The sequence below is a fragment of the Nipponia nippon genome, unplaced genomic scaffold (genome assembly GCF_047370975.1).
Source record: "Nipponia nippon isolate SJK-2023a ecotype South Korea unplaced genomic scaffold, ASM4737097v1 scaffold_70, whole genome shotgun sequence".
Lineage (NCBI taxonomy): Eukaryota > Metazoa > Chordata > Aves > Pelecaniformes > Threskiornithidae > Nipponia > Nipponia nippon.
Window position 1 is genome coordinate 140,916 of NW_028262392.1, and position 14,604 is coordinate 155,519.

Here is a 14,604-nt window from a genome sequence, read left to right on the forward strand (position 1 = left end):
TGCCTTCCTAAAAACAATGAAGTTACTCTATATATACATTTCTCCCTTGTAAACTGTCCTTGCTGTCACCTCCCGGCAGCTGCTTCATGGCCCCTGTCAGAGCCAGCCCTGTCCCTGCACTGACCCGGCCCTGCTGCCCCACCAATGCTGTATCGTCAAGGGAAGACCCATGGTGGAAGGAAATGCACAATCACTCATCCTGGAAGGGACCCTGGGAGGTCTGTCAGCCAAGCAAAACCATAGTCAGTGGAAAAAGGGAAACAAGGGTTGGGCTGTTTGTATGCTATACGATGTTAGTGTAAGATGTATACCTATATAGAAACGCAGACAGTACGGATCCCTCCAGGAAGCTGTCTTAGACACTCTGTCTATCCAGAACCTGGCCCTGGGATCCCCTCGTCCCCCTGTGCACAGACAAGGACACACACATGCAAAGAGGGCTCTCCAGCACAGAACCACAGAACTCTTGAGTCATCCAGCTTCCACCTTTTCTGTGTTTCCTCTTCATGCTTCGTTTCAGTGAGGAGCTCCTTTCTCATCCATGCCTTCCTCCTGCCACCTCTGCAGGACTTCCTGCCTGTCAGGGTGGACCATTTTGGAGCTGAAAGAAGAGACCCTTGACCATCAAACAGCTCCCTGCACCCCTCTTCTCTGCAGGGCTGTATCCCATGGGATTCTTCCAAGCAGGTCAGGCCAAAGCCTGCTCTCCTGAAGTCCTGCTCTTTGCCTTGTTCCCCTCTCTCAGGAGCCCCAACTCTACCTTCTCGTCCCTGACCAGCTCTTCATTGTTTGCAAGTAGGAAGTCCTACAGGGTGCCTCACCTCACTGCCTCCTCAGTTACCCTTGTCAGGAAGATGATAGAATTGTAGAAGCATAGAAGCATTGAGGTTGGAAAAGACCTTTAAGATCATCAAGTCCAACCATAAACCTAACACTGCCAAGTCCACCACTAAACCATGTCCCTAAGCACCACATCTACCCGTCTTTTAAATACCTCCAGGATGGGGACTCAACCCCTTCCCTGGGCAGCCTGTTCCAATGCTTGATAACGCATTCAGTGAAGAAATTTTTCTTAATATCCAATCGAAAGCTCCCCTGGCCCAACTTGAGGCTGTTTCCTCTTGTCCTATCACTTGTTACTTGGGAAAAGAGACTGACCCCCACCTCGCTACAACCTCCTTTCAGGTAGTTGTAGAGAGTGAGAAGGTCTCCCCTCAGCCTCCTTTTCTCCATGCTAAACAACCCCAGCTCTCCCAGCCGCTCCTCATAAGACTTGTGCTCTAGACCCTTCACCAACTTCGTTGCCCTCCTCTGGACACGCTCCAGCACCTCGATGTCCTTCTTGTAGTGAGGGGCCCAAAACTGAACACAGTATTTGAGGTGCAGCCTCACCAGGGCCGAGTACAGGGGCACTGTCACCTCCCTGGTCCTGCTGGCCACACTATTCCAGATGCAAGGCAAGATGCTATTCTTGGCCACCAGAGCACACTGCCAGCTCATTCAGCTGGTTGTCGACGAGCATCCCCACGTTCTTTTCCACCAGGCAGCTTTCCAATCACTCTTCCCTGAGGGCCTGTAGTGTTGTGTGGGGTTGACCCAAGTGCAGGACCCAGCACTTGGCCTTCTTGACCCTCATACAATTGGCCTCGGCCCATCAATCCAGCCTCTCCAGATCCCTCTGTAGAGCCTTCCTACCCTCCAGCAGATCAACACTCCTGTCCAACTTGGTGTTATCTGCAAATTTACTGAGGGTGCAGTGGATCCCCTCCTCCAAATCATTGATAAAGATATTAAACAGAACTGGCCCCAGTACTGAGCCCTGGGGAACACCACTTGTGACCGGCCGCCAAGTGAGCGGCACTGACTCAATGAACTCAGTTCATTTTTCTCAGTTCATTGAGTTCCTCAGTGAACTGGCTGCACACAGACACAGCATGCTTAACTTCCTTGCTAACAAAAAAATTGAAACATGATGTAATTCAGAACACCATAACCTACTCTCCTCAACCTTATGCTAAGTGCAAACTGCATCTGACGCAGTCCGCCTTTCTCAAGGACCATTCATACAAGAGCTCTTTGAGACGTAGAGATAAAAAAGAATAGACATAAACACAATTGAAGAGTTGGCTAAAGAGATATTGAGACATACTACTGGAAGATAGGAAAGGTTTTAACTCCCTGAACCTGGAAGCAGCAGCTACATAGTTTCTTCAGCTTCTTCAGTGGGTCTTTGAGCTCCTGGTTCCTCAGGCTGTAGATGACGGGGTTCACTGCTGCAGGCACCACAGAGTACAGCACTGCCACCACCACATCCAGGGATGGGGAGAGGATGGAGGGGGCTTCAGGTAGGCAAAAAATGAGGTGCTGAGAAACAGGGAGACCACAGCCAGGTGAGGGAGGCACGTGGAAAAGGCTTTGTGCTGTCCCTGCTCAGAGGGGATCCTCAGCACAGCCCTGAAGATCTGCACATAGGACACCACAAGGAAAACAAAACACCCAAATCCAAAACAGGCAGTAAACACAAGAAGTCCAACCTCCCTGTGGTAGGAAAATGAGCAGGAGAGCTTGAGGATCTGGGGGATTTCACAGAAGAACTGGTCCAGGATATTGCCTTGGCAGAGGGGTAGGGAAAATGTATTAGCAGTGTGAAAGAGAGAGTTGAGAAACGCACTGCCCCAGGCAGCTGCTGCCATGTGGACACAAGCTCTGCTGCCCAGCAGGGTCCCGTAGTGCAGGGGTTTGCAGATGGCCATGTAGCGGTCATAGGCCATGACTGTGAGGAGATAAAACTCTGCTGTAGCACAGAAAAAGAAAAAAAAGACCTGTGCAGCACATCCCAAGTAGGAGATGGCCCTGGTGTCCCACAGGGCATTGGCCATGGCTTTGGGGAGAATGGTGGAGATGGAACCCAGGTCGAGGAGGGAGAGGTTGAGAAGGAAGAAGTACATGGGGGTGTGGAGGCGGTGGTCGCAGGCTACGGCGGTGATGATGAGGCCGTTGCCCAAGAGGGCAGCCAGGTAGATGGCCAGGAAGAGCCAGAAGGTCAGGAGCTGCAGCTCCCGCGTGTCTGCAAAAACCCGGAGGAGGAACTCGGTAATGAAACTGGCGTTGGACATCTGCTGCCTCTGGTCATGAGTGACTGTCCAAGGAGGAAAATGCAGTGAGAAGTTAGGGGAGACTTCTCTAAACAAAACAAAAGCCATTTCTCCTAGATGCTCCCCTTTCTACACCCACCCCGTTTTTACTTTTCTATGGGAACTTCCTTCAGCTCCATTTCTGAAACCCTGCTTGGTGCTGGCTGAATGTGCCATGAGAAATATGGGCTCTGCCTGCTGCCTGCCGCCTGCCGAGGAGTCAGCCCTACTCTGCAGGAGTGGGTTCATGGGAGAGGTGGGGGAAGGACCCAGTCCTGGTGTTTGACTTTGTCAGATGAAACTGCTCTTAACGCAGAAGGGCCTGTCAGCACCTGCACTCCCTGTGGGAAGGAAGCAGAATGGTAGAGGGCAATTTCAGAGTTTATTCTTAAAGTTTCCCTCCGTTTCCCCTGAGGAGTGTTCTTGGATGTCAGAAACCTCAGAATTTCTGCTGCCCTCAGGGAGAACAGAGGGAGTCCTGAGAGGCAGGAGGATTGCCTGTGGCTTAGAGCAGAGCGAAGGGAGCTGGTCTGTCCCTCTGCCTTGTTCCCAGCTGCCCTGGGCTTGCACCTTTCGAGATGGAGAATGACCACACTCCCATGGTGCCCTGAAGACCACCAGACACTGCTGAGAGCAGCGGGATTCACTGCAGACCACTAAATGCCTCACTTGTTCTCAAGGTCTCAGATCCCCCCTTCTAGCCAAGGACACACATGCCTCATTTCACCAACCCGACAGCATTTCCTCCGTCGTAGATTCTCTGTGTTCTCCATGGGGCTTTCAGAGAAAAGAGAGGTGCTATGGGACAGCTTTGCATCCTTGAGGGCAGTTCAAGGCTTGGAAGAACAACTCAAATAGACAGCCAAGTGCCCTAAAGATGGCATCCCTTCTGTTTGCAGGGACTGGCTGGGCACATGTTCCTGTTGGGAGTGTCAAAAGTTCAGAACAACCCTGATGGGTCCAGCAGACGTGATGCTGGAGCTGTCCATAGGCAGAAGAGCAGCTGAAGGCACTTTAGGAGGCTATTAGCAGACCTACTGACCATTCCAAGTTGCAGCTCAGGAGTCTCAATGGCTTGTTCAAACTTGACAGGTCCTTTTCTCTTTCACTCCCCCACTGCCCCTCTTCTCTCCCCTGCCCTCACAGTACGAAACTGAAAACACAGACTCGGGAAATCTCCTTATCTTTATTGTAAACCCTGCCTTGAACTTCCCCTTTAAACATCCCTTTGTAGTTTCCTAGTGGTGATCTGGAGCTGTGAGCGGCCCCGACCCACATAGCACCCTCTCAACAGCAGAAGGATCCTGTCCTGCCAGGGGTCACTCCTTCCACCCACAGCTTGTCCCTGCAGCATCGTGGGCAGCTCCCTGGGCAGGCTGAGCGCTGACCCTGGCAGGCAGCAGAGTCCCTGCCCCAGCACACAGCCCCCTGGGGTGCAGGGAACCTTCTCTGAAAGACAGCCCTGGGAACCCATGGCTGTACACCCAGCTTCACACCCTGCAGTTGTCCCCATGAAAAGGCAGCAATCGTGTCCTGTCCCTCTGACAGTGCAGCAGGGAAGCCCTGCTCTGGAGCATGTTCTTCTCCTCTACAACAGGGATACTGTAAGTCAACCTGACAGATCCTGTCAACTGTGGGAGGTACCAGCTTTAGGAGATTCCTACAGCCAGAGACTTACCGTGTCAAGGGCTGTGAAGATTTCACTCCTAGTGAGCTCTCACAGTGCTGACTGCCTTTAACACCTCTCTCTGCCTGGCTCCTCTCCCCTCGGTGCCGGCAGGCAGTGCCCTCAGCCCTGCTGCGCTTTGCAGAGGAGCTGCTCCTGGGCAGAGTGTCTCTCTGCAGGGCTGCCCACTTGCCAGGAGCTCCCTCCATCCCAGGAGCCCAGCCCAGCTCAGCAGCAGAGGCCCAGCCCAAGGCAGCACTTTCTCTGCCCCTCTGGGCTCCCTCCAGGTGTCCCTGGGGCTCCAGGGGAACCTGCTGTGAAACAGGCTGAAGGAATCACTCATGTTCCCTCCTTCAGCTGGGGAGAGACACTTCTTTCCAGCACTGTCATTTCATGTATCAGAAGAACAATGAGGCTTCAGAATCCTATTTTCTTGTCCCAGCATTAGGCAGGACACACAGACAAGGACAGGGTGTAATCTCTTTTATCCCTCCTGCTGATGGAAGCGATTCAGCTCAGTCAGTTGAGGCATCTCATTCTGGGTCTGTAGTCCTGGGGCTAGAAGGGGACACAGCTCCCTCCCATGCCTGCCACAAACGCACAGGTGATGGGGTTCCCCTTGCCTTAGTTCAGATGGGCACAAAACAGGCACCTGCTGCTTGGGAGCCACTTGTCTCAGCTCCCATGATAATTACTGGAGATGGAGGCCAGGAGTGAGGTGTTCAGATGCAAACACCTGGTGACATTTGAGGTGCCAGAGCTGGTCCAAGAGACATGGAGGTAACTACATGTTCTAATGTATCTGCTCTGAGAGACAGGGTGGTATCTGAGGCATCATTCCTGAGCAGGAGGATGATTTCCTTTGAACAACTGAGATGGCAGCAGATGCACACGTTTAGGACAAGAGAATCTTTCTCTATTTGTTATTTTCTGGACAGCCTGCACAGGGATTCAGCTGATCAAATGGACTCATGGACCACAGGGAGAGCTCAGTCTCTCTCTCTCTGATCTCCGTCAGCTGTACTTCCTAGATCTCTCCTGACTATCATGAGAGTTGTCTCGTTTCATCCCCACATTGCCTAACAGATTTCAGGACGGTTACTCAACTTAATGGCCAAAGAAAGGCCTGTAGTGTTATGTGAGGTGCCAAGGCTTTCACAGACAGCTACATGCAGCTGGCAGGGACAGCACTGGTCCTGCACAGGAAAGCTGCCCCCCTTCAAAGCGTGTGTGTGACACACAGCCCAGACAGCACTGCCTTTGCGCAAGCCACCGATTGCCACCACTGCCCTGCAGCAAGGTCTGTCCCTGCTCTAGCCAGTAGATGTAGGACAGTGCAGGAATAGGAAGCACATCGCACTGGGGTCTCCACTCGTCTGCCTACACTCTCAAGCTGCTGGTTTTCCTCTCCGCCACCCTTTACTCACCCCCTTGATGGTACAGGCAAGGAACAGAGCAGCAATGTTCACAGTGTGCCTGTCAGCAGCACCTTGTTCTTGCTGGAGATCAGCTTCATCTCTGCCGAACACCCTCAGGAACAGCGTAGACACCACTGACAGCAGTCAGTGGTCCTCAGAGAGGGTCTCCTGGTCATAGAAACTAAACCCCTGCTGCTGGTACTAGCTGTGCAACCAATTGCTGACCCACAGGATCTGTCCAGTCCTCAAGCCTCTCCCCCTCCTCAGCAGGACTGAGGAGAACACTGCCCGTGCCACCATGCCCATCACCCCCAGAGCCATGCAGTCACACTCAATCCTTTGCAGGTTTGGCTGTGTCATTGGTGCCTACAGGGAAGAGCAGCACGGGGCAATAGTCCAAGGTTTGGAAAAACTTTAGCAGCCTCTCAAGACTGCACCTTTTGATCAAGGACAGTGGCCAGTGCTCGTTAGAAGATGCTCGAGGTTAGTAGCAGCTTGTTGGAGTCAAGGAATCCTGTAGCCATCCTTACCTGGCAGCAAAAGGCACCCTCAGCTTCCTCAGAGGGTCCCTAGGAGTCCACCAAAGATCTTAGTCATTTTCAGGACACTCTTGGACAGAAGCCCTTAGGAAGTTAATGGGAATTCATTGTTCATCCCAAGGTGAGCAGGAGGTTAGTCTAAAGACCTCCCAAGGTCCCATCCAACCTGAATGGTTCGGTGTCCTCACTGTTCTTCAAACACAAAGGTGTAGTTTTCTGAGGATTTGCCAATGTCTCTGAGTTCCCCACAACCCATCTGGCTTCTTTCAAAGCCCTGTTCACCTTCCTCTAGCACCCAAGATGTCCTAGCCCCAGACTCGCTTGAATCCTCACATGCTCTGCTCTCTCCCTGCACTACCATGTGTCTCACAAACCCTTCCCTCTTCCCCTGCAGTGACAGGACCTCAGCCCAGGAGGTCTGTGCATCCTCCACGCTCATCCATGTTTCCTGAGCTCCATCCAAGTGTGGGAAGTGAAGGAGGTAAAGGGAGCATGGTCAGCTCACGGTGCATGACTGAGCACAGCCATCCTCAGCAGCGGGCATTCCCTTTCTCCTAGGGGATGCACACCACATGGAAATGTCTGTCATCCCTGATTTGCAGAAGAGGGGTCTTCCCTCCTGACATCTTCCCAGGACAAACCTCCTCCTCTTCCCCATCCACACACATCAACCGCTTTCCATTTCTGGGCTTAGATATGCTTAAGGATTTGCTAAAGCCATCAGCCACCTCCTTGTTTCTCACTGACATCCCTCCACCCTCTCTCTGAGACCTACGCACAGCCGGTCAGTGTTGCTTACAGCCACTCACTCTTCAGAAGTGGCCTTAAGCTTCCTGGATCTTCCTGGCGCTTGTTAACTATCTTCCTGGCTCCCTCCAGAGCCCATGGCAAACTTTGTTGTCTATAACAGGGCTTTTACGACCATCCGTTATGAAATCTTTGTCTTTTTAGGATCTTCTGTGCAGAAAGAGTAGCCACAGAAAAGTACCAGATACGCCAACAGAGATGCCAGTAAGAACCAGCTGAGCAACACCCAAGGCTGGGACTTCCTGGCACGGAGTCTCTCCTGCTTGTCACCTTTTCTCATGGAAGAAACCGGAAAACTGTCCATGCCATGGAGCTCTGCAGAAGGAAAATGGAGCTGTACCTAGCACCAGGTGACACAAGTGGGATCAGCAGGGAGAGACGACTTCTGTAGGGAAGGCTTACCAAGGCAGTACCCTGGCTTCACCCAGATAAAAAATAGAGACCAGGCAGCGTGCTGACGTGATGGGGAAAAGTGTCCTGGGTTAAAAGAGTGTGGATGAGAGAAGGCTGGAGAGACTGGGTTTGCAGAGATTTGAGGGAGTACTTCCCAGGTCTGAGCAGCCTGAGCTTTGGAGACGAGGAAAAATAAAGAAGCTCTCAAGGATGTTTTGGAATTAGTGGTACTGTCCCTAACAGCAGTAACAGGACAGTGCTGTAAGGGAACTCCTTCATATTCTTGATGATGAACTGAAGCTCTTCCATTTCATCTTTACTTGACAAAATAGCTACAAGTTCTCCATGATTAGCCTCTGGCATGCAAGTCTTAGAACAGTGCTTTTTCTCTCACTGCTAACTCTCTGTCATTATTTAATGCTTACAGCTCTTAGGCAGAATTGCCCTTAAATCATCTCTGCTCCATCTGTTTCTCACAGTTTCCATCAGGACGGGGAGGTGGAATGGGGGAGTTGTTTTGGTTTTAGCCAAAGGCATCCAAGGGACAGATCCCAGGTTAGTGAAAAGGCACAAAGGAAGGCACAACCTTGATGTGGAGCACACCGCCACGACACCGTTACCTGCCTTTCCAGTCTCTGAAGTCCTAACTGTGCAGCAGGGAGCCTGGAAGCTCTGAGCTCCCTGCGTCTGCCCTGCGTTTCAGCATGTAAAATGAAACTAACCTAGTCATCAAGTTGGTTTTGGTTCTCTTCAGAGCCTAAGGCACCGCATGGGTCAGGAGATTGGCCAGGACACATGAAGAGGAATCACGCTTCTGTGGACAAAAGCGTAGCTGTTCCCAGGAATCCCAGGTGGCATGGCATACCGATTCCTGGGTTCAAGGAGCTGGCCAGGTGCCTTGTCTCCATGTCTGCAATGGTGGCTTCCCACCAAAGGGTGGGGTATCACCAACCCCAGGGTCAAGCTGGCTGTGGCTTTGTGGAGCTGAAACCTGAAAAACCTCCAGACATGGAAATAAAGATGCTCTCTGGGTGTCCTGCTGCAGGGCAGCACCACCTGCCTTGTCAGTGTTTCCTAAGGTCCAGGGTGAAGCTCCCGGGAAGAACTTGGTGGCTGTTGCCTCTGTCGTACCATCTGACACCGCAGAAGAGCTTGGCTCCACCACCTTTCCAGGTAGGTGTCACCTGCTTTTAGACTGCCCTGTGCCTCTCCTTCAGCAGACTAAAGAGGCCCAGGTGCCTCCACCTCTCCACACAGCTCATGTGCTTTAGGCCCCAAAGCCCATCATGACAGACCTCCTCTGGACCTTCTCTGGTTTCTCCATCCTCCTTTCAAAATGGGAACCCCACGGGGTCCTATGGCATAAGTTTTATTTAGGTAGAATAATAATTTTGACAGAGTTCAATGAATTCGATGGAATTCAACAAAGTTTAAGAGTGGTTGCTCAAGGTTCAATAAGTTTGATGACAAGGTTTACTCTACTAATTACTGCATGGAAGAAACACACAAAGGAAAATTGAGTTACACTCGAGTTCAAATGCTTCACAGAGAGACCAGGGATACAAAAGGGTAAGGAGGACCCTCCCGTTGAGTCACGAGGTTCAGAGTAGACCTCCTTGCTTTCTAAACTGCTGATGGAGCTTAGGTGCGGCTAGATCCAATCTTAGTCTCGGACTTGGACAACGATTTATGTCTAAGAGCTTATATAGGCAAAATTTGTCAATTCAGCATGCAATCAAAGTTGCCCAGACAAAATCGAAGTTACCATGCTACAAGGTTATGCAGGATATCAGTCTCTTACCAAAGATCTGTTGTTGGTAAAAGGTCTGTCTGCCTCGAGGAGCAACCTTGAGAGGTGTCCCAGCTCAAGGGGAGATCACCGCCAGGCAGCCACGCTGCCTAGCAGGGAGAGCTCAAAGGCGGCTCACTGAGGCTGTCGTATTTATAGGATAAAGTGGTTGGCTTGCACTCAAATTACATGCGATAGGAAAGGTATGCAGGAGGCTCCTTGTACCCCCCAGTTTCTTTGTTCCTTGATAACTGAGTCTTGGAATAGCCACCCACTATTCCCGTGTCAGTCGCATGATTGGTCTTCCAAGCTCATACACATCATGTACCACTCGGCTCCTTTGTGGGTTTTCAGAGAACAGATAGAAACTAGAGCTCATGGCCTGGCTACGGCTCACGCCTTTTCCTCTTCTGAAGCCTGTACCACACTACTGCTAGTTTGGTTAAGAGGTCGAGTGCATCCATCACAACTGGCTGCACGCAGGCCACATAAGGATTTTTCCTATGTGCAAGCAAAGCAAAGCATGATCAGTTTTCATAAACAATAAAACGCGCTGTGTAACCACAGGCTAAGTACAAGCTGTCTCTAAGGAGGTTGCCTTTCTACAAGGGATAATCTTATGAGAAAGATTTTAGATAGAGAGGTACAAAAAGATAGATATAAAAACAACTAAAGTGTCGGCTAAAGAGACAATGAGACTATTGAAAGACAGGCAAGCTTTGAACTCCCTGAAGCTCAAAGCAGCAGCTGGGTAGGTGAGAGGTATCTGAATGAACAAAGAATAATGGGAGGGGAAAATTAGAGACTAATGGAACTGGCCTTTGTCTAGAGAGTCTGCATCTGCAAAGATGGCATTAGAAATGGTCATTGTATGAGGACAGGTGAAACCGTTTGAAAGATTAGAGAAACTAAATACACCATATAACAGGCAGAGGAGTGATGCTGAAGTTACAGGTGAAGATCAATATTTCTTTCAAATATGCCTTTTGAAAGGTCATGGGATTGGTAGAGGTCTCTTGTGAGTGAGGACAAGCAAATGGTGCACCCGTCTTTGAAAGAGGCCAAAAGTGCAACCCAGGGAACCCCAGGCTGTAGAAGCTCACTTTGGTGAGGAGTAAACCATTGAATGAGTGCTTTTGGGTGACATTCCTGGGCACCCAAAAGAGAAGAGCATCGTCGTGGACTTCCCAAGGGTAAATCATGCCTCACCAACCTGGTTGCCTTCATGTTGAAGTAGCTTCGTTTGTGCATGAGGGGACATCAGGTGATGTCATTTACCTCCACTTCAGCAAGCCTTTTGCAAGGTCTCCCTCAATGTTCTTGTACCCAAGTTAGGTCATCACAGTCTGGATGGACAGACAAACAGATGGGCAAAACACTGCTTGGATGACGAGGCTGAGAGAGCAGTGGTGAAGGGGCCAGACTCTACCTGGAGGCCAGGGGACATAGTGGGGTTTGGTGAGGTGGCACAGGGGACTCCCCTGAGCCCTGTGCAGTTTAACACCCATATCCATGACCCAGAGGAGGGAACCCTCACCACTTTTTTCAATTTCATTTTTCAACTTGGGAGGACCATTCCTGTGCCTTAGGGATGCCTTTCAGGGGAAACCTGAGAGGTGGGAGGACTGTCCTGTGGGGACCTTCATGAAACAGAAGAAGGACAAAGGCCAGGTCCTGCACCTAGGACAGACTGGTTGGGGCCTGGAGCACATTATGGAGAAGGAGAGGCTGAGAGAGCTGGATTTTGCAAAATCCCTCAGAGTGAAACCCTGGAGCAAGGATGCAGGCCAGTTGGTGGGATGTCAATCAGTGGATTTTTCAACATTTGTTGAGACAAGGCCATGGGCACCTGATCTAGCTGGAGGTGTCTGAGAACTGGCTTGGCTGAGAGACCAGCTGTGGCAAGAGCTGTGGGACTTGGTGTGTGATAAGTGTTAGTAAGAAACAGGTTCAATTTTTATTAATACTGGTGATGGAGTTGGATCTATCACGGAGCCCCAGAGGAGGAGACAAGTGACCATTCAGCAAAGATCCCTTCTCAGGGTTGGGTGTATGGCCAGAGATGGAAATAGCCTGTGTGTGGGACTGATGTGGGACAGTTTTCCCAGGGCAGCTTTCTGGAGGTGTCCAGGGGACATGGCAAGGACTGGGCTTCTTGCTTATGCACCTTTGGTGCCTTGCTTCCTTCATGATGACGCCTGACTCTGCACTGTGAGCACCCTGCTTGGTGCCCCCACCCGGCACACTTACACAGCTTAGCTCTACACTCGTGCTTTCCTTTCCCAGGCATTTTCCCAGCTCAGCCCAGACCCTCTCCAACTCTCCCCACATCCCCTGCCTTCTCCCCAGCCCAGCAGAGCAGCCCAGTCTGGGCTGGCCCCACGGCAGCGCCCACCACAGGGTGCTGCAGAGCTCTGGGCCCTCACCCCACAGCCCCAGCCCCTCTGAAGGGCACAGCAGCTCCTGGGGGGCAGAGAGGCTCTGTTCAGAGAGGTTCAGTTCAGGCTTCCCATCACCCCAGGGGCTGATGCTGGCCCCAAAGGCACGAGGAAACAGAAGCTAGGCACTCTCTGGGTCTCCTGAATTCACATTGTAGGTGATGCCCAAACCTGACTGAATTTACCCCAATCTCTACCTCCATCAGCCCCACTGCCCAGGACAGCATGAGAGACCTGGGACTCCTCAGGTACCTCCCCTCTGCCTGTTGGGTTCCTACTGACTCCCATCGCACTGTCCTTGTTTTGCATACCTCAATTTAGTATTTTGCTTTTGAGGGAGTTGACATCTGAGGGTGTTTCACCTTCTGAGCCTCCATTCATTCCAGCCCCAGGGCACATGGTAAGTCCCCATCCTCTCCTCTCCTCACCCCTCCAAATTCATTTCCAGGGAGTCTGGTATATGCCATCAGTCCTGTCATACATGAAGAAACCTGAGGAGAGAATGGGAGCTCATGGACCATCTCCCCTGCTATTGGACACCCGAGAGAGCTTTTAAATCCAGAGCATTTGGCTCAGTGGAACGCAATGGTAACATGACCTTAACTCCCAAAACATTGAGAATGCAAGGAGAACAGACACCTTAAAAGACCAATTCCTAGGACATATTCTTTGCAGCACCTTTGGAGGAAGAGCCAAGCCTTGAGGCCCTGGACATGGGAGGTTCTGTTTTATTGAAGAGCTGCTATCTGACAGGCTACATTTGATACAGTGGGTACAAGGGCCAGACATAATAAGATCAAGCCTCAAGACAAGCAGTATAAACCCACAAAATTCTCTATAATCAGGATTATCACAAGAGAAAAAAGCAGACTGATGGACTAAGATAAAATCTGAGAAATGTGCAGGGAAAGGGAGGCAGGTTATTGTCTGTGAGGCAGCGCCCATTGGGTAAGTTTAGATAGGGCATCATTGAGCTCCTGGTTCCTCAGGCTGTAGATGAGGGGGTTCACTGCTGGAGGAAACACTGCGTACAGAAATGATACCACCAGTTTGATAACTGGGAAGGAAATGGAGGGGGGCTTCACATAGGCAAACAAGGCAGTGCTGACATACAGGGAGATCACAGCCAGGTGAGGGAGGCATACTGAAAAGGCTTTGTGCCGTCCCTGCTCAGAGGGGATCCTCAGCACGGCCCTGAAGATCTGCACATAGGACACCACAAGGAAAACAAAACACCCAAAGGATAAACAGGCACTACCCACAAGAAGCCCAGCTTCTCTGAGGTAGGCATCTGAGCAGGAGAGCTTGAGGATTTGGGGGATTTCACAGAAGAATTGGTCCAGGACATTGCCTTGGCAGAGGGGTAGCGAAAATGTATTGGCCGTGTGCAGGAGAGAACTGAGAAACCCAGTGCCCCAGGCAGCTGCTGCCATGTGGACACAAGCTCTGCTGCCCAGCAGGGTCCCGTAGTGCAGGGGTTTGCAGATGGCCACGTAGCGGTCATAGGCCATGACAGTGAGAATACAAAATTCTCCTCCAATGAAGAAGAGAAAGAAAAAGAGCTGTGCAGCACATCCCAAGTAGGAGATGGCCCTGGTGTCCCACAGGGCATTGGCCATGGCTTTGGGGAGAGTGGTGGAGATGGAGCCCAGGTCGAGAATGGAGAGGTTGAGGAGGAAGAAGTACATGGGGGTGTGGAGGCGGTGGTCGCAGGCTATGGCGGTGATGATGAGGCCGTTGCCCAGGAGGGCAGCCAGGTAGATGGCCAGGAAGAGCCAGAAGTGCAAGAGCTGCAGCTCCCACGTGTCTGCGAATGCCAGGAGGAGGAACTCGTTCATGGAGCTGCCATTGGACATCTGCTGCTTCTGGGATTGGAAACTGTCAAAGGAGAGAAAAGAAAAAAAATGCAGAGAAGCTTCTTTCAGCAAAATTTCATTCATTCATTGTGCAATACCTAAGGGTGTTTTTCTTTCCTGGGGGACTGTTACGGAGCTCTGAGGCTTCAGCTCTGGTTTGTGCTGGCTGAGTGTGCTGTGCAGAGCCGTGCCCTCTCCCCAGGGGCTCCGGAAGGGTCAGCCCTGCTTTCCAGCAAGGACCCATGGAGGCAGCAACAGCCCCGGGTGTTTGGAGGGAGGCTTCCTGGGGAGGAGTTCCCTGTGCTGCACTAGAGTGGAGGGCAAAAAGCCCAGAAGGACGCTTTCTTCCCCAGAGGAAGGTGGGAGATGAGGCGCAGCAAATGTGTCTCAGTGTTCAGACACCCCCATCCAACTTGGGAAATGGTCTTGGAAAGGCTGGAATTCCCCCATTGCCCTGTTGCTCTCAGTGCAAACCTGAGTCAGTGCTCCCATCCAGGAGGGCTGCTCTGTCCATCAGCCTGGTGCCCAGCTGCTCTGGGCTTGCACCACTCTCAGCTGCAGGAC

At 51.5% G+C, this 14,604-nt stretch overlaps 1 protein-coding gene across 1 annotated transcript; it reads right to left on the bottom strand.

The window, feature by feature from the left end:
- Nucleotides 1–13,104: 13,104 nt before the first annotated feature.
- LOC148050733 (olfactory receptor 14C36-like) lies at nucleotides 13,105–14,040 on the bottom strand. The gene has a single exon (XM_087741046.1). The coding sequence runs from the start codon at nucleotides 14,038–14,040 to the stop codon at nucleotides 13,105–13,107; it is 936 nt and encodes a 311-aa protein (XP_087597172.1).
- Between the last annotated feature and the right edge of the window lie 564 nt (nucleotides 14,041–14,604).

Bases quoted from the DNA above. Each gene is read 5' to 3' on its own strand.
- LOC148050733 (XM_087741046.1), bottom strand. From the start codon at position 14,040: ATGTCCAATGGCAGCTCCATGAACGAGTTCCTCCTCCTGGCATTCGCA.